General features: G+C 48.1%; 1 protein-coding gene across 2 annotated transcripts in view; it reads left to right on the forward strand.

Annotated features, from left to right (window-relative positions):
- Positions 1–21132, forward strand: part of LOC144175169 (uncharacterized) — a 66656-nt gene that overhangs the window by 39192 nt on the left and 6332 nt on the right. For both annotated transcript variants that reach the window (XM_077704273.1, XM_077704274.1), the window contains 4 exons: positions 2707–2810; positions 6006–6208; positions 16969–17137; positions 20807–21091. In XM_077704273.1, the coding sequence (XP_077560399.1) occupies positions 2707–2810; positions 6006–6208; positions 16969–17137; positions 20807–21091 (761 nt within the window). The remainder of the gene's footprint in view (positions 1–2706; positions 2811–6005; positions 6209–16968; positions 17138–20806; positions 21092–21132) is intronic.

Here is a 21132-nt window from a genome sequence, read left to right on the forward strand (position 1 = left end):
AGCCTTTCGGTGATGGTGCCTCTCCGCTTGCGCTTGAACCCCCCTCAGCGTAGCATCACACCAGGGTTCGCGCGAGGGGAGGTGGGCGTAATTTTTGATACCCAAATGCTTGCAGATTGTACTCAATCAACACGTGCGGTAGTTATATTGAGGGGTGCAAAGAAACCAAGCCAAAAATATTACTAGTATATGCCCATCATATAGGTTGGGGATTATCCCAACAAATTTTTCTGTCTTTGCCGGTCGCGGGGTTCTTCGACCGCTGTAATTACGTCATTAGGGCGACTTAGTTGTTTTTTGCAATCCTTCCTTCAGTTGCAGCAGCGAACCCAATCGATAGCCACTTTAGAAAGAATGCCACAACAGGAAAGCAGAAATACAAGACCTATCTCCGGCGACGAATACCTCACGCGGTGCTGCTGCGTGCTAGCCATACGTAATTTTCGCAGTGCTTCCAGAGGCGTTTATGGGAAGTGTTACCGAGACTTGTTAGGAGACTCTGCAACACTTCCAATAGACCGTTTAACTTTTTTCATTTCATCTGGAAGGACTGCGAAAGCTATCGTTATCGCAGACTCAAAGAACAATTGTGTGGTTTGCTCGTTGCATCTGTTCCGCCGTCCGTTTCTCCTCTGATTTCGTGTCCAATTTTTAAACTAGCTTATGAATGCCTTTAGTGCGGCAACTGAAATAAATCCAGCTAATAGCCGCTACATCTTTCTAGTGACGGAATTCAAGCGCCCTAAGAGCACCAGTACCGGATTGGGAGAACAAGCATTTGATTGAGTTTCTAAGTTAGTTGATGAGCATTGATCAGTCATTTTGGGCTGAGCTACTTCGTGACCCCAACTAAGTATTAGGTATGTTTGGTGACTACAGTCTCGAAGCCTTTAGGATTTACGGAAAAGTCGGGAAAACAGTTGCAGAGTCCCTCGCAGCAGCTGTCCTTGGCTGCAATTCTACGTAATGAGCAGAGGAAAAAATAGCTTTAAGAGTTTCGGCGGCAGAAATGCCTTTATGCTTCTGAATTGTTTTCCAGTCATCGGATTTGGAAACGGTAGGTGAACTCGGCAAACACCCGTGGAATAGTCAATAAGGGAGGAAGGATCCGACTGAAAACCATGGCCGAGGATTACATTGTGAGGGCTTCGGTACAAAACTGCGAACAGTACAGCTCTTTCGTGTCAAAGCAATTGGAACCTGAACCTGGACGGTAAACAGTCCGGTGACAGTGCACGTCCGTTCACCGAAAACCTGTAGAACGCTGGGTGCGGCGAGCGTCAGAACTTTACGAAGGCGGCGGTGAACGTTAGAGCTCATTATCAAGACTTGGGAATCCACTGTTCCCGAGGGCACAGACGAGAGAACCATCAACATGGACATCTATAAAGTTTTGTTTATGGACAGCATAAGAGAGGACTTCGGCGTCTTAATACGCATACAGCGTTACCTCTGGAATATTCATTATTTAGTTTTTCCATGACTACGGGTTAAGTGTAGTCGTATAATTATGACGTCGAGGCTGCGGCGATAGGGTCTGGCGAGGTTCAGGTGAAAGCGAGCGACCACTGAATCCACATGGTGGAGCGGGGACGTGTAGGCGTGGCTCACGGTGACTAGAAAGGCAACCGGCGTTATCTTCGTAGTAGGCAGAGTACGAGGAACGGTTTGATCGGGATAACACCCGGTGCGTGTTGCAGTAGCGTTGAATGTGTGTCATGCGGCAACAGTTGAAACATATAAGCTTTGTCGCCAGCCATGCGCCAAATCGCAGGGTTTCGTATGCGGCAATGGGTAGGAAAATACTAGCTGCGGCTTTGGAGCGAGGCAAACACATAGCGGTTGCTCGGGTAACGCATTTAGCAAACTGAAGGAATGCCAAGGCTGACGAGCTCTTGTCGGACAACAGCCTGTATAAAACAATCCCCGACAGATGGGAGTACGGTGCCTGCTGTGGAAAGTCGGTTGCTGCTATAGACTCAAGTTTTGGTCATACTATTCCTGTCGGGGGGAAAGCTGACGGAAATTCCCGAACGAATTCCTAGCTTTTTCACCAGCACATCAAACCCTTACGGAAAGATACATTCAATGTCAGCACTCCGATAACAACAGTTTTCAATGAAGTTTGATATCATTACGTTGTCCGGTAGAAACACACAGCGCACGCTATTTCCTCTCCTGCCACTGATTACAGATGAAAAAGGACTTCGGACGCACTAGGTTGACCTGGTATAGACCACATACCCTAGACTCCGCAACAGGGTCACAAAATATTTAATAATACCCGTCCCTTGCCCTTCAAAATATTGGTATACTTGAGCAACACCCGTAGAAGTACTATCGAAGCACCATCCCAAATTCTCCCGAATTTTCTGTTGCCGCTGAAAGTTATGGCAAGAACAATCTAGGAGCAACATTGTGAATACTATTTATGAATCCGAACAACTTTAAATGGCAGGCGCATAGTTGTACTGATAGCCACTTCGCGCATGGCTACATTTCGCAAAAAAAATTAACTGTACAGATCTACCTGTAAAATCCATCCCGTTCGTTACGTCGTGACAGGAACTGGTGACATAGAGATACATATAACGCGCATGTCGTCTCAACTCAACCTAAAGACCAATCTTTTACGCTACTTTTAACTCTCAGTGCTCTAGATGACATGTATACTGACAGCGACCATTTGGGATGGTACCTTCGCAGAGGAAATTCACAACCAGGCTCAAGACTGCTGCGGCGCGCACGTAGTCACCGAGGTACCGTTCACAGAAAGGATTCTGAGCGCCACCTCGTCGCTGAATATGAAGGTAGCCGTGGCTGCAAAATCTGCCTTTCTTCTCCGTGTAACTGGCCAAGGGCCAGCCCTAGGGTGTAGTCTTTACTACGCCACCTCAATTCTAAAATACTGCTTTCTGTCTGTCTGTCTGTCTGTCTGTCTGTCTGTCTGTCTGTCTGTCTGTCTGTCTGTCTGTCTGTCTGTCTGTCTGTCTGTCTGTCTGTCTGTCTGTCTGTCTGTCTTCATTATGCTATCTCCACGTGAAAATATTGTTCGCTCTATCTGCATGCCTGCTGTGTGTGTCATTTAAAATCAGCCAGCGATGTGGCTAATGAGCCTGCCCACAATTGCGTTACTAACGTATTGGTAACTGGCAGCTAAGGCATCGGGGAAGGGAACACGAATGTCAGTCACAAATTGGAGAACAAAATGTATAATATATACAATATATAGGGAGGGGGATGCAGGAGTGACAGGGGAAAGGGTAAATAGAGTATTGGGAAGGGAATAAACATTGAAAAGACGAGAGAGGGAGGTCACAAAAATAATTTTTCGATGAAAATAATGGAGACAGAGACAGTGACACCAAAATAGAAGTGGCAAAACGGCAAGAAAGATAAGTAAAACTAGGATAGAAAGCCATATGTTGAAGGAACAATTAAGCTTAGGACGAAAAGTGTTGCAGAAGACCAACGAACTCGGTAGGGAGATGAGGATGGGAAAAAGAGTGCAGGCAAATACGACAGAAAAGCCTGACCTAGGGGAATGCGAGGGGGAGTGAGAATCAAAGAATTTGAGAGAAGGTGTGAATGTAATTCAACTTAACTTCAATTCAATTAAAATAAAAAGAGGGGGCATGCAGGGCAAGGGCTAACACACGAAGAGGGGAAGAAACGAAAAAAAATTGAGGACGGGGACCAATTGTGGTGGGAATTCGGGGAAATATCGCGGAGGACGGGTGTGGATGGGTAATGCTAAAATACGGGGGAAAGGTATGAGAAGTGTGGAAAGAGGGAAAATGCAGTGGTGAACAATTGGAAGGTGGGGAGACAGTAAGGAGGACAGATTCGAGGGAGAAAAAATGACTAGAGGCTAAGGAAGTAAGTCGGAAGAAGGGAGGTGGTAAAAAGATAAAAACATAATCTGTGTGGGGGGGCCAGGAGGAATACAAGAAAGCGAGCGTAGCATGACGGGTAGAAATAATGAGAGGAACACATAAGGGGAGCGCATGCGGAGTAAGCACACAACTGGAGAGGGTGGATAAATAGCAGGAGAGACGGGTCAGTGAGAGATGGGGACGGAAATTAACGGGGCCAGAAAGGAAGGCAATGCGAATAGAGAGAGAGAGAAGCAAAACACCAGTGTTGGGTTTCTGATGTGAAATGGAAATCGTAAAGCAATTTTTGGATACAAAGATCACGGGACAACGGCTAAATGGTACGCTTAATTCAAGGTAATGAAGTCGGAGGCACGAAAAAGAGAGGGTAAATGAATGGAGGAAGTACGGGAAAAGAACACCACGAATGTTATGAGACAATGGGTCGAACTGGCGCGTTACAAGTAAAGTGCAACTGAAAGGCTATCACCTTGGGACTTCCTTGTTCCGAAGTAGGCCCATACGGAGGCCATTTTGCTTGCCCCTTATCATTGTGCCCGTATTATAAATGTACTTGACTTGTAGATGAGTATTCAATTTTGAAGATTTTGCTAATCGCTGACTGCATAATAAAATTTAGCCACAAGTTATCAATGCTCATTAGGCTTTGAAGGCACATGTGCGCAGTCAAGCCAAACTTGTTGAATTGTAAGGTTATCAGAAGAGTTTGTACAACCAAAGCGCGCTTAATGTGTGCATTCCGCTACCATTTAAAGTAGTGTCTCTGGCTACAAATCTATGCACCTACAGTGAGCCGAAGTCTTTGAAAGCTACAAAAATGTCAGTAACCACAGATACATTGTGCGAGAACCACTCAGTTGAAACTTACTTACTTTCCCACACGCGTCAGTGTTGCAATAATGAAGCTTCGAGTTATATTGTCTTGATACACAGAACGAAACGCAGAAAGTAGTAGTTTATATTATCACCCGTTCTGTGGTACTGACTGCGAAACTATTAGAGCTAGTTTTCCAGCGTTTCGTTTCATCATAACAATGATTACTTTGTGTTTCTGTCTGGTTATGCTTGCTGTTAGCGATATCAAAATCTTTCACTTTCCACTTTTCTGAACTTTAATTCGGCGTAACATTATGCAGCCATAGAACAGAGCTGCCTAATGGGCCAAGAACGTCAAACTCCAAGTAGGCCAACATGCGAGTACCGGTTGATTTCTTTAGATTTCGAGTACATCCTTGGTGCTAATGTTAAGCCTGCATCGAATCCATTTTCCGTTACTCACGCATTATCGGTTGGGTAGCGCCATACCATTGCACGTTTCAGAAAATCCGACTTGATCGGGCTGCTAATGTAAGTCCGACACAAAATTTCAGTTCACATCACCATACACAAATGACTATTAGAGAGAACGCACTTTTATTTTCGCTGGCACCATTTATTAATTAGTATGGCCAAATTTTTGATTAATACCTCAATAAGGGTGTACCACACATATTTATGTCGAAGGCCTCGCGCACTCACTGGGTCTCCCTGTGTCAGCTAGAGCCATGACGCCTTAGTGCAGCTGACCGTGCGTGCTCGTCCCCTATTCTAGGAGCCACAGGATGCGATTCCCGTCCAGTCTGAAATTTAGCTCATATTGTGAACTAAGTTTTTTGTTTTCGTATTTGCGATGATTGTATTTGGTCAGCTTCGTCACGGGGGCGTGTAATCTTCGTTTAAGGAGTAAGATATTGGTTTCAGGATGTCTAACCAAAGAGAACTATGACTTCCTGCCAATATTTAGTGAGGCCACAATGACATTATTTAGCGGCAGCCGAGACAGCGAAAAATTGTTCCACATTCGGTGCCCTTACCTACTCCAGGCAGGACGCGGAGCTGGTGTGTCCATCTTTTCTGCACTTCTCAATCCACCCACAAAACGCATTGCAGGTTCGCAGAAAATCAATTTGCTGTTTACAGAGAAAATGTGGGTAGCTTCAAAATATCACAATAGTTGGTGTGATGAAGGCTCAGTGAAGAAGTGTTTTATACAGATATTTCAGGCTCTATATGATGAAACTTAGAAGCCTTTAGGGAGTGGCATGCGACGCAACAAACTCATTCTTTCAGGGTTTTTTCTCAATGGGCCCTGCAGCAGGCTTTGTCTCAGTCACTGACTTTACAACGCTGGACGAACAGGAATTTCAGGAGTGCCCCGTCGTGGATCCCAAGAGCACAGTGCTAGCAGTCTGCTACACCTCAGGAAGCGCGGGTCTGCCTAAGGGAGTGGAGATCTCGCACTACAACTATGTGGGCTGCTTCTACACGTGTTCGTAAGTTTTCCGCTTTTGCTATACGCCCACGCCATGCCAAAAATCTGACCTTGCACCACTTTGCAAGCTAACTTCGCAAGGAAATCCCCAAAACTTGCTGATTATTTTGCTTCGTTAGAATGTTGTATACAGGCTGCACGCACAAGGTCCACCTGCAGTCGCTGACTTTGGCACCTACTCCTGTACACTTTTGGTGAATATAAAAACATCTGTGACCTCAATTGCAGTGAATTCACACTCATGCTTCCTAAATAGACGAATGAGGTTAGAGTGTTATTGCCACAGAATGCCCCAGACGTGCAATAAGTCGCGGTACTGGGCAGCCTTGAATAAACGATCTTTCGTTAAATATTTTGAACAAGAAACTTTCCTGTCAAGGTAATTTAGCCCATTGGGTTAGCCATGGGGCCAGCAACATGCCGGAGATTTATTAGAAAGTCTGGTATAGACTCGGTACAGGAAAGCCTTCTGTAAGACACGTCGTTTGGCGAGTTAGCGCATACTCGTCCTAAAGAATTTAAGCACGCCTTAAGTAGCGACACAGAAGAAGCCCGGTGGGACAAACCTTCAAAATAACTGCGTGTCCAGTCTAGCTTCTTCTGTATTGTGGTGCTCTAGTGCGCCTATTTTGAGAGAAGTAATGTCGGTATTTTCAAGCTTCCAGCATTGCGTACGATGATGGCAACATATTGCTGAGGGTGCTGTGTAGATTTGCTGCTTCCCTTTTTCAAGGTCTAAGGTTGAGGTTCGCTGTTTCAGTTTCGAGTTTTTATTTACTGAAGTGAGTCATAGGAATATACTGTGGGGTAGAAAAACTGGAGCGCTTTGGGAAAGGGAAACAGCAGCGCTATAGGGGGGTTCTGAGAAGGTGTGACGTACACTACAGCATTCTATCCCGGCCTTAAATACGTGGGCACCTTCGCTTAGAGCGTAATTCCATACAGCTATCGGTTACAAGGCACCAGAGCCTTGTTTCGGGCTTACAACACACTAAAGATTCGCTACGACGGAAGATTCTAGAGCAGCTCAAGATGGCACTCCTCGTAACAGCCATCAGGAGCAAGCGACTATGCAAGTGCTTCGGCGGCGTCCCTTCGAGAGCAGCGCAGATGTTCAACAGACATCTACACACAAACACAGCAGAGGCCTTACTTATACTTTCTTTTTTTAATATTAAAAGAGAGTTCTGTCTTGCTCGTGTACCATTATTCTATTTCTATTATAAATAATTTCCTTTACACGTATCTCATCATTTTTAGCCAACCTAGAGAAGGAAGGGCGGCCATGAAGGGCGGCGCCTAAAGGATGCAATACAAACTATTCCCGAGCGGAACCTAATAGCTTAAGGCTCTTCGATCTGTCCAACTTCCTATTTTTTCGCAGTACCTTTGGGAGTTCATAGGCGAGGAATGCTTACTATATATGTCATTATTCGCAACCGTGCATCCGCTGGCATTTTGACATATGGGCGGTGTTGCTTCGAGAATATCCCAGCAAAATGCTGCACAAAAGTTTGTTCTGATGTCCACGCCCATGTTCCACTATGTTTAACGCCGTTTTCTAAATATCACCGCAGATTTACTCACCTAGAGCGCACCTGAGTGGCCAATCAATTAACTGAATGGTGGGCGGAATGCCAGTAACAAGGCACATAAAAGTTGGTTTGCGAAAGCGATTTAAGGTATGGTATGCCGTAGGTCACGTTGAACTTGGACTCCGCTAAAAGGAAGACCCAAATCCAGCTCGACTGTCGAAGGTCTTCGCTTTTATAACGGGAATATTGCTCTTCGCGTGCCCAATAGGTGTGCCACGTCGGCAACAACTTCCGCCGCCAACCCATGAAAACAGAGCGACAGAACAGAGGGCGATTGAGCACGTTAGCGATGGCGACGTTAGACGAGCATTGGCTGTGGTAGCGCTGTGTTTATCCCGCTTCCGACCTCGTGGGTAGCAGCCACCACGTGAAGTCGAAGCGTTTGCGGACGCTCTCCGTCATCGCTTCTAGGCCTAGCGAAATACACCGTGCATCGAATGGAGGTGGATTCGGTGGCAATGGAGCATAAATTGTGACGAACTGCGACAAAATCTTGTGGCTGGCGGGCAACAGAACTGCGATAGGCATCTACTACAGCACGTAAACAGAAACCTTGACCACTGAGGCGGTTAGTACACATAGGGGGAATGAACCGGTAAGCAAAGTTCGAAGAAAAAACATCCCGTGGCGACCGCTAAAGCCGAAACAAGGGATACCTATTCCTCCGAGCCTCAAATCGGCAAGGGAGAGAGGTGAGAATCTCACGCCCTCCTAAATATCTAGCAATACATATTCGATTAGAATTTTCTGTCATTTCACGAACGCCTGCCGGTATGTGAAAGCTTCACTTCAATATCACCGTCAAAGGAAGAAGAATCCGGCCACGATGAGGATTATGTCGGCTATAGAACAGCCAACCCTAGCGACTTGTTTCCGAACGCTCTTAACCATGCGCCCACGGCGTTGCAGCACCATTCCCATTGGTGACAATGATGTGTCTTTTCAGGTCACTACATCACTGCTGCATCACTACATAGTTTACGCTATACAAATGGGGGCACGTTTAGGCGGAGGGGGAGAAACAAATACTGCGATCGTAGATAATACTTCCCTTTGGGGCTTTTCACGATGCTATCTATAGTAGGGCACCGGCTCTACACTGATGGGCACTTGGCCGCAATACTAAACTTGTTGGCACACTAGAAGCTCAGTAATACCCCTGCATATATATATATATACCGTGCTATGCTATATATATGCCGCGATATGCCCTGCTGTACGAGTCGCCAACGGAGGAACGACCACCGTAGCCGGAATGTGTACAGCCCGCGTCGCAATTGCCGGACACGACATCCCTGTCTTGTTCACCGTCTTGGACACATGTCCTTACGACATAATATTCGGACTGGACTTTCTTACAGAACACGCCGCCCTCATTGACTGCGCCGCCGGGGTTTTACTTCTTGAGCTGCCCACAACACCCCTTGATGACATCACGCCCACTTACCGGCTTTGCGGCGCCGAACATGCTCGATTAGCTCCCAAGGCCATGACCTACGTGCGTTTATCGTCGTGCCCGCCAGTTCCAGATGGTGACTACCTTGCCTCGCCCGTCACCGATATACTCCTTGAACGCAACGTGACCCTTCCTTATACAGTCGTGACTGTCGCGAAGAACGAAATTGGCCTCCCATTTTTGAACTTCAGTTTCTCCACCCAAGTCCTTCCCCGTGGAATGTCGCTTGCTACACTGATCCCCTTGGCTGAATGCGAAGTTTCCGTGGTGAGAACTGACGACTCTGAATCCTCTACGTATAGCCAACGGGACATTTCACGAACTACCTCTGATTTTATGGACATGATAGCGTCGGACCTTCCACCTCCGGAAGCCCATCAGCTCCGTTGTCTCCTAGCGTCATATCGGGACATTTTCGACTTGGACAACCGTCCGTTGGGCCAGACTTCCCATGTGACACATCGCATAAACACTGGTGATGCGACCCCTATCCGCCGACGTCCATATCGTGTCTCCCACGCCGAACGTACCGTCATTCAGCAGGAAGTCGAGAAGATGTTGCGGAAAGATGTTATTGAGCAGTCTTCTAGTCCATGGGCGTCTCCAGTCGTGCTGGTCAAAAAGAAAGACGGCTCATGGCGATTCTGTGTTGTTTAGAGACATTTAAACAAAATAACCAAGAAGGACGTTTATCCACTTCCTCGAATTGACAACGCCCTCGACTGCTTGCATGGCGCGTCGTATTTCTCGTCCATTGACCTGAGATCAGGGTACTGGCAAATTGCAGTCGACGCCATGGACCGCGAAAAGACCGCTTTTGTAACACCAGACGGACTGTACCAATTTAAGGTCATGCCGTTCGGGCTCTGCAATGCGCCAGCCACATTCGAAAGGATGATGGACTCTCTTCTCCAGGGATTTAAACGGACGACATGCTTATGCTACCTGGATGACGTTATCGTCTTTTCTCCCACGTTTGAGACACACTTGCATCGCCTTTCCGACATCCTGGCAGTTTATCGCAGTGCTGGACTTCAGCTAAATTCGTCAAAGTGCCACTTCGGTTGTCGCCAAATAAAGAACCTTGGGCACCTCGTCGACGCTACCGGAGTCCAACCTGATCCAGACAAAATACGAGCCGTAAAAGACTTCCCTGCTCCTCGATCGGTGGAAGAAGTTCGAAGTTTTGTGGGGCTCTGCTCCTACTTTCGGCGCTTCGTCAATACTTCGCTGAAATTGCCAGGCCCCTCACGGATCTGCTTCGGCACGATAACCCGTTTTCCTGGGGCACTGAGCAAGCTTGCGCTTTTTCAACACTCGTCAATCATCTCACTAATCCACCTATTCTGGCGCACTTTGACCCTTCCGCTCCGACCGAAGTCCACACGGACGCGAGTGGACACGGCATAGGTGCTGTACTGGTTCAGAAACACGCCGGTCTCCAACGAGTGATAGCGTATGCCAGTCGCCTTTTGTCACCTTCCGAGAGGAACTACTCGATCACCGAGCGCGAATGCCTGGCTCTTGTATGGGCCGTGAACAAATTCCGCCCATATTTATACGGAAGGCCTTTTTCTGCGGTAACTGACCACCATGCCCTATGCTGGCTTGCTTCCTTGAAAGATCCCACTGGTCGTCTTGGTCGCTGGGCTTTACGCCTTCAGGAGTTTGACTACTCCGTGGCCTACAAGTCTGGTAGGCTCCACAGCGACGCCGACTGCCTGTCGCGTCAACCGGTCGACCAACCTGATACAGCTGACAACGACCTTGATTCTTGTGTCCTTGCACTAACTGACTTTCTCAACATCGCCGACCACCAGCGTCGCGACCAATCATTGCAGTCGATCATTGCACGTCTCACCACCATGCCGTCAGACCCTGCATTGAACGCGTTTTTGCTCCGCGACGGCGTGCTGTTCCGCCGGAACTTTCGCGCAGACGGCCCTGACGAGCTTCTCGTTGTTCCTGAACACCTCCGATCTGACGTCCTCCATCAGCTGCACGACGAGCCGACGGCTGGCCACCTTGGCGTCGCACGAACTTACGACCGTGTACGTAAGCGATTTTACTGGCCCGGACTCTACCGATCAGTCCGCCGCTACGTAACGGCATGTGACCTGTGCCAGCGTCGGAAAACCCCTTCCTTTGGCCCAGCCGGACTGCTCCAACCGATAGAGATTCCTTCCGAACCTTTCTTTCGGGTCGGTTTGGACCTGCTCGGCCCTTTTCCTCTCTCTCGTTCGGGAAATCGCTGGATCGCTGTTGCGACCGATTACGCGACCCGCTACGCTATTACGCGTGCTCTCCCCACCAGTTGTGCCGCCGACGTTGCAGATTTCTTGCTTCACAACGTCATCCTACAACACGGTGCTCCCCGTCAACTCCTTACCGACCGTGGCCGGTACTTCCTGTCTCGGGTTGTTGACGACCTCCTCCGCTCTTGCCACACGAAGCACAAGCTGACCACCGCCTACCATCCCCAGACTAATGGCTTGACGGAAAGGCTTAACAAGACCATCACCGACATGCTGGCGATGTACGTTTCTGCGGACCATCTGTATTGGGACGTCACTTTGCCGTATGTTACATTCGCATACAACTCATCCCGCCATGACACCGCCGGTTATTCACCGTTCTTTCTTCTCTACGGCCGTGAACCCTCTCTTCCCTTAGATACCCTACTTCCTGATGCGACACCTCTGGCTACCGAATATGCCCGCGATGCTGTCGCTCACGCTGATGGCGCCCGCCAGGTTGCCCGTGCCAAGCTCGCGGCTTCCCAGTCTTCCCAGAAACACCGCTATGACGAGCAACACCGCACCGCCCACTTTACGCCCGGCTCCTTGGTTCTTGTCAGCACCCCTTGCCGCCGCATTGGTCTCTCCGAGAAACTGCTGCCTCGCTTCAAAGGCCCCTATCGGATTAAGCGTATGGTCACACCTGTGACGTACGAAATTGTTCCCGCCGCTCCTTCCTCACCGTCACTGGACCCATCAGCTCAACTCGTCCACGTCGGCCGCCTCAAGGCGTATTACTCAGCGGCCCCACCTGTTATGGGCGCTTGCACGTTCGAACATGCGAATCCATTCTTCCACGTCGGTGTCGTCCTCACCGGTGAAAAAGCCTGGGTCACGAGGCTGAGAAACGATGATGAGGGGCGCAACGGGTGCGGTCTCGTTGGCAGGAGGCATCGTGCGTCGACGAATGTGTCGCCCACTTCGAAGATCCGTGGTGTGGTGTTGCTGCGCTGTTGAGAGGCACAGGGACGGGAACCGCAACCTCCACCAAAAGATGTTACGAGGCAGATGCGGGCTATTTACACGCTGTGCTTAAAAGCGATATATTTTCAAAGAATGAGGCGTATAGTCCGAAGCCGAGGATACCAGCGTAGCTCGAGCCAGTCTGTCTCTGCGCGACCTCTTCGTCTTCGCTTCGGCTTGCGTTGCGCGACCCACTGCTGTGGCACGTACCCATAGATGAAATGTACGATGGATTGACCACCAGGTGATCCAGTGCATTGCCATGCGAAATGTCAAGAGGGCCGTGACAATATATATATAGTGAATCAGAATAGGAAATGAGGGGCTCGTTGAAAATTACATAGAAATAAGAGTTGGCAGTCAATAAAACCTCGGAAAGCAAAGGGGGGGATGTGGTAGTTCATTGAAAAAGATAAAGAATTTGAAAAGAAAGAATGAAAGTGGAAGAAAAATGCCCGCCAAGTGGGATCCGAACCCACGACCTCCAGAATACCGGTCTGGTGTGATAACCACTACGCTACCGGCGGGGCGATTTTCCCTTCCACTTTCTGGGGTATTTATGTTTAGTATTTTTGTTTCCTGTGCTTGGGGGTGGTAGCCAGCGCCACTCGGACTACTCGGGGTGAAGGGGACCCTCTTTTTAACACCCGGGCCGTGACTCGAGTGTCTACGACATGTCCAGAGTGGTCGACCAGCGTTGAACCCTCTTAGGCTTCCTATGGCACCAAGACTGCCAGAACAGAGGCCCTCGCTATGCATGTAGCGAATCAGAATAGGACATGACGGGCTCGTTGAAAATTACATAGAAGTAAGAGTTTGCAGTCCATAAAGCCTTGAAAAGCAAAGGGGGGGATGTGGGAGGTCATGGAAACAGATAAAGAATTTCGAAAGAAAGAAAGAAAATGGAGGACAAATCGCACCAGACCGGTATTCTGGAGGTCGTGGGTTCGGATCCCACCTGGCGGGCATTTTTCCTCCGCATTCTTTCTTTCTTTCTTTCCAAATTCTTCATCTGTTTCAATGACCTACCACATCGCCCCCCCCCCCCTTTGCTTTCCGCTGTTTCATTGACTGCCAAGTCTCATTTCTGTATATTTATATATATACAGTCAAACCCGGTTATATCGAACTCGCAAAAAAACGCCCGCGAGTTCGATATATGGCATAATTCGATATATGCATGCTGAAGAATTGGACAGCATAAAAGCACCTACCGTTTATGAAAGCACTTTATTAATGAAACAAACTCACTTCCGCACGAAGTAGTCATGAATTTTCTTCTGTTTAAGCAGCTTCGCTGCCTGCGAAGCGCGTCGTCGCTGCAAAGCCGCGGCGACAACAGACTTCTCACCACGGTCCACTCTATTTATAATTTCCAGCTTCAAGGAGAAAGGCAGGTTCTGCCGCTTCGCGCTAGCCATCGCGGCTACACACTACAAGTCCAACACACGCCGACAATTCGAACACTCCGAACGCAAATACAGCAAAAAGAACAACGCGCGCCTCTCCAGCGACGAGAGAACTGGAGTGGCAACAGCCTGTGATTGGCTGTCTGAGCAAACGGGGTGGGAGGGCCAGGATCATTTTTATGTTGAGGGTCGACGGCGGCTTCCCGACGTGGAAACAGCCCGAGAGAGAGAGAGAGGAAGAAAGAGCGAGGTGAAGGAGCTGCACAGGAACCGCCGGGCTAAACCACTTTTCGAGGGTGTGTCGGTGGGTTTCTCCTCGGCCGCGAGGGAAAGCCAACTTGGGGGGCACTTTTGCGCCGCTGGCGTTCGATATATCGGTAGTTGCTGCCATTTCTGTTCGATGTAAGCGTAATTTTTGCTATACATTCTCATAGACTACATTCCGTGCGCAGAAATAGTTTGATATAGAGGATAATTCGATGTAAACGGGTTCGATATAGTCGGGTTTGACTGTATATATATATATATATATAAGAGAAGAAAAACTTCGAACAAGGTAAAAGCACGATTGTGGCCTACGTTTCAGCAAAGAGAACTTATGAATGAATCGCTCAATAAATTAATAACGCACAGGAAATCATCAAGGAGTCTACAAAATAAGTGTGTTCTCATCTTCTGATCCGTCATGTTTCGGTACACCCTACCAATACGTTGAGTACGAACACAGTAGCACCTACATAATGCAGTGTATTGAAGAACGCTGTGTAAGAGGGGCAGATCGCTGCTTTCACACCACATCTCATTGTTGGACCTGCAAGACCGTCTCTAAACATTCTCTTGCTGTACGGCCCTAACACTTCGCGGTTTGCTCATGGTCGATCTTAATGCGTGTTTCCTGGCGCAACTTTTGTATGTACAGATCAAATGTGCGTAAAAGGCCGCTAGGTAGTTTTGCTCCGGCTTTGCCATAAGATGCAAGACTGATCAATTCTGTCTCCCGAAGATTGGCTCCAGCTTTTAAACCGAAGCATTCAAACTCTCATTGATGTCTTCTGTAGTTTATCTACAACACACTGCAGGGCGGCCAATTTTTTGTGACCGTGATGATCGCGGATAAATTGAAGAAATATTTATTCGCTTCCCGAGTTGAAAATCGAACCCGGGTTCCTCGCTTTGTAAAGCCGACGTCTATCCAATCACGCCATTTTGGTACGGCCGAAGGAGTTTGTATTTGGAGAGGGGTGCATAGACGTGCACAATTAAACAGGACATCATGCACCCCTCCGGCTAACAAGGACGATGATCGAGCGCCACGAAAAGTCATGTAGTGCCCGTATCAGTAAAGCACGACAGAGCACAAGCGCAATGGAGTAAACAGTTGTGATATGGGTCCGCTCTCTTCTGGGATGGTTCATTTAGTATTGGACTTGATTTTGGAAAGCTTGGCATTCCCGAATCGTAGTCGCTTCGACAGAGGAGCGATTAGTTTGTATAATCACTGCCGCTTGACGATAGTGAACATTTCCACCGAAATGCGGATGAAACTGAACGACTTGTTATCCACGCTTGCTCGACGTATTTAGCCGACACGTGATGCGGCTTGCAAGGACAAGATGACCGATACAACCACCTTTACTTCCTTAAGTCAGGAAAGACTACTGCGGTGTGGCACCGCGTGGCTGATTGTCGCTCCGAATGTTTCCAGTTCAACGCTGTTTCGCTACGAGTGTGCGTTACACAGTAGTTTTGGTATAGGTGGGGTACACTGCAGAGCTGTCACGCTTATACTATGAAGAACGGATGGCAAAAGAAAACAAAAACCGTATTTAGCTTCATCGTGCGGTCTTGTCCCAATTTTATGTATGCACTGTTAACAATCCATGTGGTAATAAGTGCTCTTCCTTATGTATTAGTCCCATGCCTAGACGATGGACACTGATGGATAGTTGGAAGTGTGCCTTAGTGCACCCGCACCTCTTTTAGGCACTTGTAAGCTTCTGCCGAGGCGGAAAGCGCCTCAGCTACTTTTGCGGTTCCATGGCCCCATTGTAGCGCAAAAGCAGTCAACCGTCCTGAGAACGTTTATTCTTTGTTTCGATGGCTATGTTTTCTTCTTCAAATTTTATACATTCAAGCTATTCCAGCCAAGATGTTTGTATAGGGATGTGCATTAATGTTTGGCGCCCATCAGTATTATAGGATGTCAACATCGCTTCACAGCATTACTAGCTGTATCGCCCATGCTTTGCAGAAAACGGCTGGTGCTCTCTCTCTCGCTTTATCAAAAACTTCTCCATAACAGTATTTTAAAAATTGGCTGCTGCGACGGCTCTGCTCATTTGTGAAGTTGTCTTTCTTCTCATAATTACGTCGCTCCCAGCGAAGCTGCAGACCTTATAGAATCCCCATCTCCCCGATCGCAAATCTCAGCATAAATTGTGCTGGGAAACCAGGTGGGCACCCTGGGTAATTAGGTGGGCATTGTGATCATTCTGGAAACTTACCTGGACAAGGCAAGGCTGACATGCGAATGTCTGGGAGGAGTATGGTTACAACAAGTACTGAAACTCTTCTTTTATCGCAGCTATCCCGCAAAAATCAAAGTGACCGTGAGCTGCTGAGGCGACCGTAATATTGCGTCGAGCCTCATTTACTTTTCTTAATTAGCTAGTTCGCTGCAAAGTTGCAAATATTGGGAATATTACTTCGCTAGGTCGCTGTAAAGCTGTAGATATTGGGGATTCTCCTCCAGCTGTAAAAACAAGGGCGCCTCTGGGAGTGGCAGGAAGAGGACACAATTTGCGTCATAGGATGAAACTGTGGTAATTCCAAGTAACCTCAAAACCATAGCCAAATGACCCCACAGCTACACAAAGCCATGTGCACGATTCTTATGTTATACAAAGGAGCTGGTCATCCATTTTCGCAGTCTGGAATTCCGCCTTTTTTTCTCGGACGAACCTACTTTATGTCCACATTTTATTTGCTTATTCTTCAGTGTAACAATCTAAACACCTCAATTACCAATGTTCTCACCACAGTGAGCACTTTCCATGGAGGTGGACTGAAATTTCCCTTGGAGCCAACCCCATAACGCACGTCTCTGGGCTGGTGTTTCAATTATTGCCCGTTCTCAACGGCGCTGCTGGTGCTGTTGTGTCGGCCGCGTCGACAGCCATTGAACTGATGGACGCTATAGACAAATACAAGGTTGGCACTTTCTATCATGTGTCATTGATATGAACAGCGATGTGCCCTAGGTAAGTTTTATTTTGTTATGCGAAAAAGAAGCAACCAAACTGATGCATCAGCTTTAAAGCTAAAGGGTAGTCAATGTGATTATTGCTTCGTTTAGTTGCAATCTGAGCTTCCAAGACGAACGCACAGCACATTGGGTAAAAAAAGAATTACCACCTACAAACTATAGCTAATGAAGGAGAGAAGAAAACAGATAATGCACTAATGACACCATGCAGCGTATATTTACATTTCCTACTACATAAATAATGAACTTGAGTCCGCTTCTGCGCTGCACGCGTGTGCCGTGATTCGATAAAATACGCGCGCCTCGCAAAAGTGAAATAAGTCAAATAATTGCGCAAAAAGGGGAGACACGGAGTAAGTGAAGAGCGCCACTCACGGCGCAAACTTCCAACTAAATTGTATTAGTGTTTAAACTTATAAAATTCACAAGGAACGAACGCGTATGCATAAACAGAGATTAAACGCTCGGCGAGGCGGCGGCCGAGAAAACATTCCTTTTTGGTGAGAGCAAGCGAGGGCGTGTTGACACAATTGTCTACGAGTCTTGCTTTACTTACGTAATTTTTCGCAGAAGTTGTGTCCTCCCCGGGGTAAAAATGAAGGGTGCTCACACTATTGCGTAAGACTTAGAGGTAGCGAAGCTGTTCGCAACAGTAGCGTGTTTTCTTTTTTTCACCCCACGGCGTGGTTTAAACCCCGCCGCTGTACGAGGCACCAAAGCTGGATTTTCGTTATCCTCTAACGCACACGGTTCTGCGTTGCATGTATTCTCGTGGCCTCCCAACCTTCCTTTGTGGCGCATGCTTATCGCTGCGGTGGTGGCCTCCTCGCCTTCCTCCACCACGTCCCCCGTATGGGTACCGCGCATATCTCCTTTCCCTCCTTGACTATCTCTCCCCTGCTGCTTAACTCTCCCCATTATCGGGCATCCACTCGGTGCCATACGCTTGCGGAAGGGGGTGTGGCTTGACCTCTAGCTCTAAAGGGCAAAACTTGTCACCCCGTGAAGACTGCCTGAGGAAGTGTAGTCTATCTTCCGCTGCAAAATGGCACACTTCTCAAACATAAATCTACACCCGTATCTTAAACAATGTGCAGCCAAGAACCCACCAGTACCAGATTTAATGTTATTGCCATGTCCGCGTAACCGGTCATTCAGGCAACGCCTGGTCTCCCGAACGTACTGCCTGTTACAATTGAGTGGGCAGCTGTACACCACGGGTGTCGCACAGTGAAGTTTATAAAGTTTGCACGGAGGCACAATAAATGTAGTTGGGAGTTTGTGCCGGGTGTGTCCGTCTTCATTTCTTCCGTGCCTCCTATATTTTGCACCATTATTGTAATTAGGATGGAATACCAACATTCCCAGGATGCTATCCTTGTTGCAGAAACGAAATCTGTTTCGCACTTTAACACCATAATCACAATCACAGTGCTAAAATATTGGCGTAATTTTTGTTCTCCGAACATTGTATGGGTAATACCGGCACTATAAACGCCACTATTATGGCACTCATAGTTACATACCGCTAGGAATCTTCAAAAAAGCAAAATAAGCATGAAATGCCCGAATCATTGTGACTGGTTTTCACTACGCGGAATCTAGCGACTGCTTCTTTTCAAACGGCATTGTTATATTAGCTATCTGGCGTAGGTGCACGCGTGTGGGTGTGGTGTACGTGCGTGTGTGTCTGCGCAACGCCGCCTGTATAAACAGTGCCTAACGCGTGAGCGAAAAATGGCCAAACAGCCACTCTCCTGTTGCTCTCTCCTACCCTTCCCCGCTCCGTAGCCTTCCAGCGTGCTTTCGTGTCCGCCAGCCAGCGCCGCTTTTCGGAAACTATGCAAAATAGTGGAAAGTTTGTTTAGAGTTACCGAGGCGGCGCTCGTACGCCTTCTTGTTTTTCACCATGCCTGTCTGTCTTGGTCTGTCACTGATAAAACTTCCTTTGTCACGAAGCAAAATCCCTTGCGCTGCCGCAGGCTGATGCCGGCTTTGCGCGCTTATCTACTCGGATCACAGGCCCTGAAATTTTCTGAGTGGGGCATCCCCCCTCTATCCCCTCCGCATTTAGGTATTGTTTTGACCCCCCTGTTCGCACTCCGCATCGGTACGCACTTCTGAAATTGAGGACTATACTGTAGAAGCGCCCGGACAGCGTGGCGGGATCGCAGCTGCTTATTCTTTTGTTTCCAATAATTTTCTAAAGTTTACAAGCACGTTATATTATTGGAAAGTAATCGTAGAAGTAAGTGCCTGAACAAAAAACGTGCACGCAATTTTTTCTTCTCTAAATACTCCAGAAAGAAAAATATCAGTAAAATAATGGCTGCCCCATCCGAAAATATCGTTTTTCTGTTAGCTATATGTCTACCCGACAATCAGTATGTTCTTAGACTATTTCAGTCCGCCTCCGTCTTTATCTTTGGAAAAATGCAGCAAGTATGAAGCGAGCGACACGTTGAACGAGATCCCCAGTGCGCCACAGAACTAGCGCCCCGTCACGGTTAAGATGTAAGCGAAACGGCCCTTGAAGCCCAACAGGCAAGCTGACAGACACACGTCGTAGAAGTGGGTGCAGCGTTCGCGACTCGCGAGCAGTGACGTAAGGCGAAATGTCCGCCGGCACGCGCCACATAGCGGATCAGTGCCTGAACTAAGCGTCCCTACCCTCCCCATTGAAAAGCGCGCGACGCGTCAGGCAATGTTAATACAGGCGGCGTTGGTCTGCGTATGCGTGTGGACGTGTGCATGCGCGTGTGCGTTGCGTGCATGTGCGTGCGTGTGTGTATGCTTGTGTGCGCGTGCGTGCGTGCGCGTGTGAGTGCATGCGTGCTTGAGCATGTGTGCGTGCTTACGCGTGCCCGCGTGTGAGCGTGTGTGTGCGCGCGTGTGGGCGCGTTGCGTGTGTGCGTGCGTGCGTGCGCGTGTGCGTGCGTGTGTGTGCGTGTGTGTGTGCTTGTGAGTGTGTGTGTGTGTGCGTGTGTGTGCGTACTTTTTCCGGGAGGAGATTGCTGGGACCATACACTTTGTTTAAAAAAGCATTCCGTGTAGTCGATGGGAAGGGCTGCATTAAGTAGCCCCAAAAAAGCCAGAAAAAGCCGCAAATAACTGAAAAAATCAACGAGGTTAGAACTCATCCAATCGAGTTCCGTAAAAAAAAATACTATTTCAGTAAACGTGAAGTTCATGAGCCTGACATTTTCAGTGAGCCACTGTTGACGCCTAAAAAAATTGCTACGGCACCCTTCTGAGGTGTTCAAATTGTGTTTACACTTTACGCAACTTTGCATGCAATCAGCCTCAATAACTCAAAACGCTGTATCATAGAACTATGTTCAGTGCATTACGCAGGAGAACGCCGACAACTTTACCAGCTGTCCGTCATCTTTGGTGCTGCATACTGCTCTGAACCGCGCGCGAGTGGAAAGATATTATGATACACAACTGCATTCCGAGCTAGTTTTATTTATTCTCGCTTTATGAAGCTTCGATAGGAACGACCAGAATAAGCGTGAAAGCTTAGTGTAATCGTTTCGGAACCTAGGAAACAAAAGTCTAAATCATTTGAAGAAGGGAGCCGTCCTTTCAACCTGCCTTTCTCCGCGCGACAGGCCACTTTGATGCTGACCTTCCCGGCCATACTGCAGGCAGTGGTGACCCAGATGCGCCGTACAGGGCGCCGCCTACCCACCATGCGGCACATCACTATTGGAGGTGCTGTTGTCACGGGAACGCTCTCGGAAGCCTGTTACTCTACGTTTGAAGGACTGCGGAGCATGCAGAAGATATACGGCATGACGGAAGCGTGTCTCCTCATTTCCGTTCAGTCCGAACACGCTGACATCGGGCAGCCCAGAGGCGATGTTGGCATGCTTGCAGTAACCACCAAAGTTAAGGTAACCGTTGTTCGTTTGTGGGAGCAATTCTTACGAGACGC

Source organism: Haemaphysalis longicornis, unplaced genomic scaffold (genome assembly GCF_048455015.1).
Source record: "Haemaphysalis longicornis isolate Haplotype H1 unplaced genomic scaffold, Haemaphysalis longicornis Haplotype H1 scaffold_3, whole genome shotgun sequence".
Lineage (NCBI taxonomy): Eukaryota > Metazoa > Arthropoda > Arachnida > Ixodida > Ixodidae > Haemaphysalis > Haemaphysalis longicornis.